A 13,417-nucleotide genomic window follows, 5' to 3' on the forward strand; every position below is an offset into this window, starting at 1 on the left:
AATGAAGTAGGTCTGATGAATGCAAATAAGCAGCCTCCTACAAACAAATTTATGAGTCAAGCCATTCTCCTCAACAAATACAAAGTTGGTGAGGGGTTTGGAACACAAGCCCTATGAGGAAAGACTGAGGGAACTGGGGTTGCTTAGCCTGGAGAAGAGGAGACTCAGGGGTGACCTTATCACTCTCTACAACTACCTGAAGGGAGGTTGTAGACAGGCGGATGATGGTCTCCTTCTCCCAGGCAGCCAGTACCAGAACAAGAGGACACAGTCTCAGGCTGTGCCAGGGGAGGTTCAGGTTGGATATTAGGAAGAAGTTCTACACAGTGAGAGTGATTGCCCATTGGAATGTGCTGCCCAAGGAGGTGGTGGAGTCGCCATCATTGGAGGTGTTCAGGAGGAGACTTGCTGGGGTGCTTGGTGCCATGGGTTAGCTGTTTGGGTGGGTTGGATTGGTTGATGGGTTGGACACGATGATCTTGAAGGTCTCTTCCAACCTGGTTTGGTTTATTCTAAATAAAGTTTTATTCTAAATTCTAAATAAATTCATGGAACGCTTGTACTGAAGGTTAAAAAGGTATCTGGAACTGGATTCTCAAATGGGGGCAAACACCTCATAGCATAGGAGCTTCTGACCTGATTAGATAGCTGTATGCCTTAAAACCCCAAATATTAGTCAAATCAAATAATTCATGTGGAGTATAAACATAAGTTATTCTACAAAAGACATCTAAATGTCAAGACAGATTGCCACTTGTACATAAAACTACAATAAATTTAGGATCATTACATTAAGAAAGAAAAAAAATTGCAATTTTCCTGGAAAACTACAAAGAGGTGCAAGATAATTCACTATTTGATGAAGCAAAATGGCTAAAAAGAAACATATTCTCTGAAATGGATACTCTTACTTCTGGGTAGAGTCCTGTAGTGGGTTGAGAGAGAAGGCCTTGCTTTCTCTCCCCCACAAAGAGGAAAAAAACCACAGCTAACTCAGTCAGAGAGGCAGAAGGGATGCTATGTTTTACAAGCAAGGTGGAAAGGCAGGTTAGATATACACAATATATACAGTATTTACAATATATGTACAGAAATATACAGCAAAGAAAAATACAGGAACAAAACTCCCTCCTCCAGACAAAGGAGAGTTCCCCCTCTGTACCCCCCTCTCTCCCCCTACCTCCCTTTTTCCCCAAAAAGGGCTAGAGAGAAAGAAAAGTTAATTAATAAGGATGAAATTTTGGTTAGGCCTTAAAAAAGCGCATGCAGGATTAGTGCTTATCTTATCCAAGGTCAGAACTCCAGCTGCTCAGAAGCAGACAGGCTGGAAAAGCAGGACAGAGAGAAACTGGGGAAAATTCCAACTGAACTCAAAACTTAAAGTTGCATTCCACCAATCTACCAATGAAATTCGTTTAGACCTGTCTTTTCTTTACAAAATATTCAGCCAGAGTGTCCCACCACTGTCCCTTTCTTAAAGGCACAGCCTCAAACAGTCACAAGTCCTAAACAAAACAAAGTCTTTAGTGTAAAGAAATTAAAGAATCAGGAGGGAATCACAAAATTGGCAATTGTGTCAAAGCACCAGAACAAGAGGACACAGTCTCAGGCTGTGCCAGGGGAGGTTCAGGCTGGAGGTCAGGAGGAAGTTTTACACAGAGAGAGTGATTGCCCATTGGAATGGGCTGCCTGGGGAGGTGGTAGAGTCACCATCGCTGGAGGTGTTCAGGAGGAGACTTGACAGGGTGCTTGGTTGCATGATTTAGTTGGTTGGGTGGTGTTGCATGATAGGTTGGTTGGGTGCAATGATCTTGAAGGTCTCTTCCAACCTGGTCTGGTCTATTCTATTCTAAAGAATTTTTCAGAAGCCTATAAAATTTAGATGGTAACATTTGAATGAAAATCAGAAAAATCATTTATAATCAAGAATGAGTCACAATGCTCCAGGAGATAATGGATATCTCATGGTGATGTTTAACAGGGCAAGATATACAATAAATTTTGAAGTCAAGAGCAGTTTGGCATAGGAAGAGGGGAGGGGTGGGAAGAAGGTGGCTTTAAGATCTGATTGTATCTCTCTATGTCCAGCTCTGATTCACTTGGTAAATTTGTGATGGATTTCTGGTTTAAATTAAATTGATTTTGTTTCCCCAGGTTGAGTCTGTCTTATGCCCATGAGCATTAATGGCGTGTTCTCAAGCCCTTTGTGGTATTTTCTCCTCCCCATCCCACTGGAGGGGTTTAGGAGTAAGCAAGCAGCTTCATGATGCTTTGGTGCCAGTTAGGTGGGCTTAAACCACAACCATCATCATTAATCTAACAACTATGTGAGGTGTAAAAAAATGGCATTAAGATATTGCAGGGACCCTGTCAAAAGAAACAAAATGCTGGATCACCGAGAAGTTACTAGTGTTATTCCTGTGAGATTGATCTTAGATCCACTGTGACAAATTTTTTTAGCCCTGAAAGAAGCAAATTATTGAATTTTGCCTATAATTTAATACCAAAGGCATTGCAGGAGAAAAGATGATCAGAATGCAATATGGCAAGAAACAAATTACCTAATCTAAAGTACACTGGATATTTAAAGTAAACTGGATATAAAGACAACCAGTGTAAAACATTATTTATCAACTGGAATCATGAGATGCTGTCATAAAGTGAAGCTTACCTGAGTATATCACTGGTACTAGATCAAGTAAGGGACAAAAATATATGCAGCTTATGAAAAGGTAAAAACAAGATTAAGAATGTCCTTTTAATAGGCATAGACATGAGTAAGCCAAACTACAGAAGTCATCAGATATAATTCCCCCCCCCCCAAATATACATATTTCCTGCTCCAAACATACAAAATTATTCTTAACACAGTACATGAGGATGACACTGTGATACTATGACACTAAGATGTCTGAGACAACTGAGAGCCTGTTATAAAAGAAAAAAATATAACTAAAACAAACCAAATAAACTGCTTAACCTATCTAAGCAAAGAAGAACTACGACTGAAGGCCTTCTATAAACACATGAGCAAGTCAGAGAAGTTATAAAAGCTGCAGAATATTTTTGATACAAGAGCAAACATACTACCCATGGACAAACTTTATGACACTTGGAGGCTTTTCAGTAATGATAGTTCAACAGAACGTTTCTTCAAGCCAGTGGAGGGACTAAAGAACCAGGCCATCTTCTACAACTGACAATGTTCAACAACTCAGGAAGCCCCCTCCAGGTTGTCTATTCACAGGTGACCAAAAATGAGCAACGGATGCATAAGCAAATAATTTTAAACAGCAAATAAGCAAAAATCATTGTGGAAATCAGCAGTGTTTTTCCTCAGGGAGCTATCCATTCCATCAATGTGGTTAACAGTAGGATGTGGCTCTGTGTTCCAATTACTACTGGTTGGCAAATTTAAAATGTTTATATCATCTTTTATTACACAAGATGCAGCACACCAATTCAAACTCACATTTTACGGATATTTCAAAGGTATTTCTTGGTTTTCATTCTGTATTTTAGACAAAAATCCACGTGCATAATTGACAATAGGTTTTTTTTTTCATTATAGAAGTATTATTTAAAATATTTTTTTCATTTAGAAGTTAATGAAGGAGACAATGTGTTTTACACCAGTTTATATTTTTACTTTAAAAAGCTTGACATACTTTATAATCTAAGGTCACTGAACTACTTGGCGATTATTTTTTATGAAATTATACAGGGGGTTTTGAAATAGAAGAAAATATTTAAAAGAGAAAAGCATATAAGCAATAAGCAATTAGGAGCAGATATTTGTCAGTTAGAGGGTGGAAAGGCTCTGCAGAGGGACCTTGACAGACTGGACAGATGGGCAGAGTCCATTGGGATGGCATTCAACAAGTCCAAGTGCCGAGTGCTGCACTTTGGCTACGGCAATCCCATGCAGAGCTATAGGATGGGGTCAGAGTGGCTGAGAGCTCCCAAACAGAGAGGGACCTGGGGGTGCTGATCGACAGCCGCCTGAATATGAGCCAGCAGTGTGCCCAGGTGGCCAAGAGGGCCAATAGCATCCTGGCCTGCATTAGGAATAGTGTGGCCAGCAGGAGCAGGGAAGTCATTCTGCCCCTGTACTCTGCATTGGTTAGGCCACACCTTGAGTCCTGTGTCCAGTTCAGGGCCCCTCAGTTTAAGAAGGAGATCAAGACACTTGAATGTGTCCAGAGAAGGGCAACAAGGCTGGGGAGAGGCCTTGAACACAAGCCCTATGAGGAGAGGCTGAGGGAGCTGGGATTGTTTAGCCTGGAGAAGAGGAGGCTCAGGGGTAACCTCATTGCCCACTACAACTACCTGAAAGGTGGTTGTAGCCAGGAAGGGGTTGGTCTCTTCTCCCAGGCAGCCAGCAACAGAACAAGGGGACACAGTCTCAAGCTGCGCCAGGGGAGGTTTAGACTCAAGGTGAGGAGGAAGTTCTTCACCGAGTGAGTCATTCAGCGTTGGAATGGGTTGCCCAGGGAGGTGGTTGAGTCATTGACCCTGGAGGTGTTCAAGAGGGGATTGGATGTGGCACTTGGTGCCATGGTCTAGTCATGAGGTCTGTGTTGATAGGTTGGACTTGATGATCCTCGAGGTCCTTTCCAACCTAAGTTATACTGTGATACTGTCTGCATTTTAGTAGCATACTTATTCAGAGACTAAAGTTTAGCCACTAGGAAAAAAAAAAAAGAAATTACATGTATTGTTAAAAAAAAAAACAAACCACCTGAAAAGGAAAAGATGCTTTTCCTAGTCTAAAAAATGAGAGCAAATATACACTGAAGGAGTCCTTCAAAAGATTGAACATTTAATAATTAACAAAAGAAATAGACAATGACTTTTTAAATCCTCCACAAATTACGAGGCAACAAAACCAAACTATGATTTCCCAAGAAAAACGGAGTTACCAAAAACAAATAAAATAAAGAATATGTCAGGAAAAGTGATCAAAGAATTTAGCAGGTCAAAAGGAACAAACGTTCCCTGGTTAAATCTCTGTTATAATAAAGGATAGCATAGGTTGCCATGGAGCATTAATACTGTGACCAGATTGCCCTCTGCTGATCGATTTGCTCCCTTACAAACATTTTTGTACAAGACCTTTTGAGAGGTTCTTCAACCAACTAAGCTGAGATTTGGAGTAGTTTTTGAGGTACCCCAAAGAAAATGGCCCCAAATTAAAACGAATATGCACCCAAACCATTTTGCAACATGTCTCTTTGTCACAAAGGTTAGAAGACCTTAAGATCCATAAGACTAGGCAAAATAGTATTTAAGGCAGTGTTTACTCTGTATTGTAGTCACAAACCCATTTTGCCCACTTACCAGAGGGATCTTTTAAGAGTTTTGCAATTACAGAACCAGATCCAATTCAAAGATTTCCACATAGGACAGCTAATCCAGAGGTTAAGGCCATAGGGGTTGAGTCTTCTTACAGAATTCTTTCTTAGAAAAAGAAATTTGTTTTTTTCTGATTCTTTTTTTAATACTTGATCCATCACTGTGCTAGCTGTACAGGTGCACAAATGGCATTGCTCTTGAAGTCAGGCATAAAAGAAATATCCTCAATCACATCTTGTGATTTTTTTTTAAAATGTCAAGCAAATACCAGAACTGCAAGTGAAATCTTATCCTTGAAAATGGTAAGGCTAGTTCTTATAAAGAAAATATTTAGAATATACCAGGTTGGAAGAGACCTTCAAGATCACCGCATCCAATCCATCAACCAATCCAACCCACCTAAACTAACCCATGGCACCAAGCACCCCATCAAGTCTCCTCCTGAACACCTCCAATGACGGCGACTCCACCACCTCCCCAGGCAGTCCATTCCAATGGGCAATCACCCTCTCTGTATAGTACTTCTTCCTAACATCAAACCTAAACCTTCCCTGTCGCAGCCTGAGACTGTGTCCTCTTGTTCTGGTACTGGCTGCCTGGGAGAAGAGACCATCATCCGCCTGTCTACAACCTCCCTTCAGGTAGTTGTAGAGAGTGATAAGGTCACCCCTGAGTCCCCTCTTCTCCAGGCTAAGCAATCCCAGCTCCCTCAGTCTTTCCTCATACGGCTTGTGTTCCAAACCCCTCACCAACTTCGTTGCCCTTCTCTGGACTCGTTCCAGCAAGTCAACATCCTTCCTAAAGTGAGGGGCCCAGAACTGGACATAGGACTCAAGGTGCAGCCTAACCGATATGATCTGCTCATTAGGAAAAGAACAAAATAGAAAAGGCATGCCTATCTCCAAATCACAGATAATACATTGTATTATTAATCAGTAGCCTAACACAGTATTACCTTGGGCTAAGATCTCAATAAGTTAACAATAAATGAGATGACAGAGATAATACATCAATAGTCCCAGAACTACCAGAGGTCTTGAAAGAGACCAAATGAATCTTCTCAGAGTCTATGGATTCTCTTCTCTCTAAGTTCCCAACTTGCATGGAAACAATTTCTGGTAGTGTTCCTCCTTACCAATTACACATTCCTAACAAAGCACCTCACAATTAGAATTAATAATGCATACTGAAGTTACAGACATACCTGCTGTAATGCAGAGATGTCAGACACACCAATATTTTTAATTCCTTGGAGGAACACTGGAAGGTTTTCCATGACACGGTGGACTTTGTTGAGAAGAGAGTTGATACTAGAAACCACATCCAGTAGCATGTTTAACATGTTGCCTACCTCAGATGGTATCTTAACCTTGGAAAAGAATGAAATATCATAATACATTCTGATTAGAAACAAATTTTAACGTTTCAATGAAACACTCAGGAATACTCAGTCTTTTTCTCAAACATTATACAATGTTTCTGCAAACATGTTTAACAAAACTTTTAGTATAACTCTCCAGTTACCCTCAAATTCAGTGAAAGAAAAATTCTCTGGTCTATGGTAAATCAGGAATTGAAATTCAGAGAACATGTTTATATCTACCAATCTGAAGAGAGGTCTTCTATCCAAGATGCTAATGAGATCTGCAACGTCCTTCTTTGGAATTCAGTGCAAATTATCTTCTTCAATGGGTTCAAAATGCTCAATGCAACAGTTAAGTATTTTAAAAAGAAATCAAGTTAAATTAAATCTAGGAACCACTTTAGTTCCTTTAGGAAGCTTATTAGGCAAAGAACTTTCCTGTCACATTGTTTCTCCCTTTGGATTTTTCCTGTGCACTGCCTTTTACCTGAAAGAGTTCTGTGTATTTCATTCCCTACTTGACTGAAGTTCAGTTGGCTGTTTGCTGATTCCAACATGCATTTTTGGCATTGTGAAGTTTCCCTCTTATTTCCTTTGCTTTCATAGGTTATCTAGATGATATGATAATACCAACTGATTTATGGTAGCTTGCCTATGCATGATAATAAAAATATAATCTCATTATATACTTTCATCTGCTTCCTGTAATTATCTTTGTTGCATCAGGAAATCAAATAAAGGTGGATAAAATAATGTCTGTGCTTAATTTCCTTCTCAGCTTTCATCTGCTCTTACACATTGGAAAAAACGAAACAAAACAACAAAAAACCAGCAGTGTAAAATGAGCAGAACTGCCATAATGATTTAGAATGAGCTGATATTTTTTAGACTTGGTTAGGAATTCATTATGCTTCAGTAGGGTTAAGTAGAAAACCTCATTAGAATAAGCACTAATATTTTGGGGTTTATTTTTTTTAACCTCCTTTGTGTTCACTAATAAATCAGAAATCATTTCTTTTCCCTCTAGTATCTTAACCTCTTCTGGGAAATTGTCATGGTTTTAAAAGGTGTGTGGCCAACCTGTTTGACTGTGCATGCAGAACCCAGAATATAAACTGGTATGTAAGACATTAGAACAAAATATTCTTCCTCCCAGCATTATAACTGGGAAACTGTAAGGCCAGTCAGCTTCATCTGCACACCTGGAAAGGTGATGAAGCAGAAGATTATCTCTAAGTGTATGGAGGAAAAAAAGGAGTATTAGGAGTAATGAGCACTGATTCATGAAGAGGAAACCATGCTTGATCAATATGATAATTTTCTATGATTGCATGACTAGCTAGGTCGGTGGGTGGAGAGCAGTAGATGTTGTCTACTCCAACTTCAGCTAACCTTTTTGACACTGTGTCCCATAACATTCTCATAGATAAGCTTATGAAGTGTCTGTTAGATGAGTGGACATTGAATTGGATTCAGAACTAGTTGAATGGCAGAGCTCAGAGGGTTGTGATCAGTGGAGCAGAGTAGTTGGAGGCTTGTAGCTAATGGTGTTCCCCAGGGGTCAGTATTGGGTCCAATCTAATTCAGTATCTTCATCAATGACCTCAAGGAAGGAACAGAGTGTACTCTCAGCAAGCTTGCTTATAACACAAAACTGGAAGGAGTGGATGACACAATAGAAGTCTGTGTGCTGAAATTCAGCAATACCTGGACAGACTAGATTGCTGGCCAGAGATTAATCTTATTAAATTCAAAGGCAAGTGTAGAGTCCCTACAACAAGGCAGGAATAACCCCATGCATGAGTACAGTTGACCTGGTGGAAAGCAGCTCTGCAGAGGACCTTGGAGTTCACTGTGGTGAAAGTCAGCAATGTGCCTTTGTGGACAAGACCACCAATGGTGCCTTGGGGCACATCAAGAGTGTGACCAGCAGCCCAAGGGAGGTTCTCCTCCCTTTCAACTGTGCCCTGGTGAGGAATCAGCTGGAGTATTGTATCTAGGTCTGGGCTGCTCAGCACAAGAGAGATAGGGAACTACGGGAGAGAGTTGAATGGAGAACTACAACGATGATTAGGGGACTACAAATCTCTTTTACAAGGACAGGCTGAGAGATCTGGAGCTCTTTAGCCTAGAGAATAGCACATTGAGAGGGGATCCTATCAATGTTTATAAATATCTAAAGGGCAGGTGTTGAGAGGAATGGGCTGGGCTCTTTTCAGTGGTGCCCACTGATAGGACAAAGGGCAATGGGCATAGACTAGAATACAGAAGGTACCACCTAAGCATAAGGAAAAACGTTCGTACTTTGAGGGTGACACAGCACTAGAACAGGCTGCCCAGAAAGGTTGTGGATTCTCCTCTGGAGACTGTCAAAATCCACCTGGATACATTCCTGTGCAACCTGCTCTAGGCAAACCTACTTTAACAGGGAGGGTGGACTAGATGGTCACTGGTGGTCTCTTCAAACCCCTATCATTTTGTGATTCAACAATTTATACCATACAACATTTTATGTTCTGTAAATCAATTATCCCCAAAGAACTGAAATAAACATCTGCTAACTATCAGAAATTCCACCCAATGATTTTACTATTACAAGTAAAATATTATCTCAGTGAAACCCCACACAAGATCCCAGATTATCTACAGTTGTACAGATAAAACAGTTTTGCTACAGACTTCTGCATTCCCTGCATTACTGTTTTGGCACTGTACTATTCTTGCCAGAGTCATCTATCTCAGGTGGTGTAAAATAAAGTTTTGCCCTTATAGAAAGGCTCATCCTGAGAGCTGGACAAGTTTCTTCCTAAAGGACCCACCTGAACTGGCAAGATGATTTCTAACAGCAAATAAAATGCATTCTAGAGTGTTATGCATTTTTCCTGTAAAATTATTTTGTAGTTCTTGTCATATGAGCTCCTATGCTTGTTTAGTTCTAATGATGCCAGCTTAGTCTTCTACACACAATTTAGAAGTGACCAACTGCATGAACTGCACACCCTGCCAAAGATTAATAAAACTACATCCTTGACCTCCTGCATTTTCTATGAAGTTCTCATAATTAACTCCCAGTGATAGTTTTCCTGAGGGAGGAAGTAAGAAATGGAACACATCAGCATGAAACAACCCCATTCTTCACCTTTTGTGTTTGCTTTGTGAACCTAAACGAAGACAAAATAACCTTCCACAGGGCAAGAACATATGAAGAAATAACAGAATTATGAGACCACCTGCAAAAAGTAAAACAAGGAACCAAATGTTTGGGTCTTTTGAATCTTACCTTGTACATGATATGACGTAAATTCAAATTCTGTATAATCAGTACAAACATGGTGTACAAGTCCAGTGCTGGTAAAGAACATAATTCTTCCACTGCCAGGGAAGTTTTACTGTTTTCAGGTAGATTTAACAGCAAGCTAAGTACTTCATCACATCTTCCAGATAAAGCTACCACGAAGGCATTGTAAAAGACCTATGAAAATGTACATATATGAAAAAAATTTCTTTCTGACATTCATCAACTCCTTTTATAGTCAATAAGGTGAGAATTCATGTCCCAGGAACATGACAATTTGCAGTTACCAACAGACCTGAAATAATCACAGAATCACAAAATGTCAGGGGCTGGATGAAGATGGAGTATATTTCGTGTAAAGATTTGCTTTCATTTGTGCACAGGTCAATTTTCCACTCTATGAGAATTCATACCAAAAGCAGACATATTTACAATGCTGATCATACCCACTCCAGTAGATATGTATCTTTATTTCAAAAACACCTGAAGATCAAAATCTAGAGGTATGAATCACTAAAATCAAACTATGTGAAACTTCCTTCTTTCTGAGAACACAGAAATGTAACATTCAGGGATGCCTCTATGGCATAATGCTAAACCTAAGTCAGCTCACACTTCTCAGTTCAACACTCCCTTCAAATGTTTTTATGTGTTAGTGGATAAAGGGACAAATGCCTAATCAGACCCTGGACAAGACTACAGTAAAAATTATTTGGATAATGACAGTTTGTTTCTTCCTACATGTGTTCCATCAAAAGACAAATGCTTGCAGCCCAGATATCTCAAGAATTCATAACTGCTCTTTCTTCTGAAATGCCTGAAAGAAAGCAAATGGCAGTAAGTCCAGAAACATTACATGTTCAGAGCCAGTAGGAGCCAAAATACAGTACCCAGAGCTACACTGTACTCCTCAGGGCACATTCCATCTGTACTGCCTCTACTGAATGTATCTGTACTCAGTAACAGTACTTTAGTGAGGGAATCATAAGAAAAAACAAATTAGGAGCCAAAATTGGTCAATGTATGCAATTTTTGTCTTTAATTCCTATGACAATTTTAATTTCCAACTTATTCATTTGAATTTTATTTTTTTTTATTAGGGAATAGAATTTTCCCTTTGTCACTCCAGAAGCTTTTCTGAACATTTAAATATTCAGGTTTTTTGGTGCATGTACAAGGAATAGTATGAAGATGAATAAATGTAATTCTGTTAGCAGAATAAAGGATACTGACTTGGACTTTGTGTTGTGGAGGAAATTTCACTCTCTGACACTATTTGAGATTTATCTTCTCAGATCCCACAGGAATATCACTATTTCAGTCCACTCAACCTATTCAGTGTTTTATCCATCAGATTAAGTCACTTTGAAGTGTTGTTGCAGCTTTGTGAGTACCAGACCTAATCCAAACTCCTGTGTTCAGTAAATGGATGCTTACAATCTTCAGGTTACAGTTTTTGAGCAGTTTCAATATACTTAATCACATGGCAATGAACATAGCCAGAGCATAATATTATGGCAGAAATTAGGGTAAGCGCAATAAGCACAAACAACTTACAGCCTTACTCTTACCATCCCAGACACAAGCACAACAGAAGTGTACAATCACAGAAATATAGGACTGCAGAGGTCTTGATGCTATTTTTAGGGATATCAGACAGTGGCTGTATGTAGCATTAACATAATGGACATGCCTCAATTACAACTTCAAAAAGTACTTGTGCATCTGGTGCAATCAGTAAGAGACGCAGGCTTTAAAGTTCTAGCTGGGCTGGGGGAAGATTTTAACACTTAAGCGCACAAAATATTCAGTATGTGTACATATATCTAAACTCTACATAGGACTTTAGCAAAACAAACTTTGGCAAAAAATGCAAGAAAGAAAATAATTTGAAAACACAACTCAATTAGCATTATTATTCCAAAAGACCAAAGGTGCACCAAATCCAGTTTAGCTGAATCACTTCCAGATTAATTCTCTCATTAGCATCTACTGGTATCAAACTAACAAGAGAAAAATAAAGGCAGTCACACTGCCAGAGCAGCAAAAGAACAAATAATCTGTTAGTAGCTATAATCATCTAAATTGTCAGTCTGATAGCCACACTTTTAATAAACAAAACTTGCAACTGCTTCTCTAAGTGGAGCATCAGTGACGTGAAGTGGCTGCTTAGCTGACCTGGTGAGTTTATACTAAATGTACCCTCTGACTTTTTTCAGTCACAGAAACATTAACAGGAGAGAGAAATCCTTAGGTTAGGTGGCATTTTTAATTATTTCTACTAATCACTGGCATCACAGGCAACAGCAGTGACAACACATACATTTCTTCACTCAGAAAATGTACACAATTAACCATATAGAAAAATATTCAAGAGACAATAGATACATCAAGTGGAGGTAAGGCAAAATACTGCTAGAATAATGTAAAAAGAGTGAAAAGCACACCAAGATAGCAAAGTTCAAATCCTGTGTCTGAACAGAGAAGTAAAACACTGTTGAAAATAGCAAAGTAGTGTCATTTAGACCAGAAGACCAATGCTACTGTAAACTGATACCTTCATGCTTTGCATTATTATCATTATGAAATCCTAAAATATTCTGGAAGTGACAAGTGAAAATAAAAGATTCCACACAAGCACAGTCACTTCTTCTGTTTCAGTTGCAACATCAGGCTGTAAGTTGACACATTAATGTTTCTTTTCAACCTTTTACCTTTGAATGAGAGACACTGGCTTCCAAGATGGTACTAATAGTTTCTTCAGATATATTGACAGAAGAAGCAATGTCCAGTCTCAACTGAGTAAGATTCTGCACACACTCTTTGACTTTCACATCTGGAAAGAAGGAAATTGTAGAATCATAGTATTTTTTCTTTTTAAAAACATGTTTAAGATCAAACTACTGTAAACAGTACCAACCTCCTTAATTTGCCCATAGACTGTATCATTTTCACAACAATTATTCTGAGGGGTGGTAAAGGACATAAAAACTTCCTGTTTTGTAATTCACTTTTACTTGAAATGTAAAGGTCTTCCTGGCAGACTTGAAGGGCTTGTACTTTTGCTTGTATTATATTATAATAGCTCATGTTTGCCCACATCCCCGTGCTATGAGAACAACTGAAATTAGTGAAACAGCCTTTAGCCCTTCTGGATTTTCTTCTTCCACTCTTCTTTCTAATGAACCCCTGCATCTTATGAGACAGTCTCTGACAGTGTAAACGATGCCGTCCTGTGCAAATAAAGCACATGTATGTGCAGGTGTACAAAGAAAATACATAGCATTAAATCAGAAGTATCCATAAGCACTGTGCCTTTGATGTTTGAAACACAATGAAACAGTTACTGCTCTATGAAATTACACAGCAATAACTTGCAAAGAAGTGTAGAACACTGGAACTCA

The 13,417-nt window shown here is 39.1% G+C and overlaps 1 protein-coding gene across 1 annotated transcript in view; it reads right to left on the reverse strand.

Annotated features, from left to right (window-relative positions):
- Positions 1-13,417, reverse strand: part of ABCA13 (ATP binding cassette subfamily A member 13) — a 190,164-nt gene that overhangs the window by 131,038 nt on the left and 45,709 nt on the right. Inside the window, exons 16-18 of the mRNA XM_068147726.1 lie at positions 12,728-12,849; positions 9,999-10,190; positions 6,560-6,724 (exon numbers count right to left, since the gene is read on the reverse strand). Coding sequence (XP_068003827.1) covers positions 6,560-6,724; positions 9,999-10,190; positions 12,728-12,849 — 479 coding nt within the window. The remainder of the gene's footprint in view (positions 1-6,559; positions 6,725-9,998; positions 10,191-12,727; positions 12,850-13,417) is intronic.

The sequence above is a fragment of the Melanerpes formicivorus genome, unplaced genomic scaffold (genome assembly GCF_026170545.1).
Source record: "Melanerpes formicivorus ecotype bairdi unplaced genomic scaffold, bMelFor1.0.p_v2 SCAF_15, whole genome shotgun sequence".
NCBI lineage: Eukaryota > Metazoa > Chordata > Aves > Piciformes > Picidae > Melanerpes > Melanerpes formicivorus.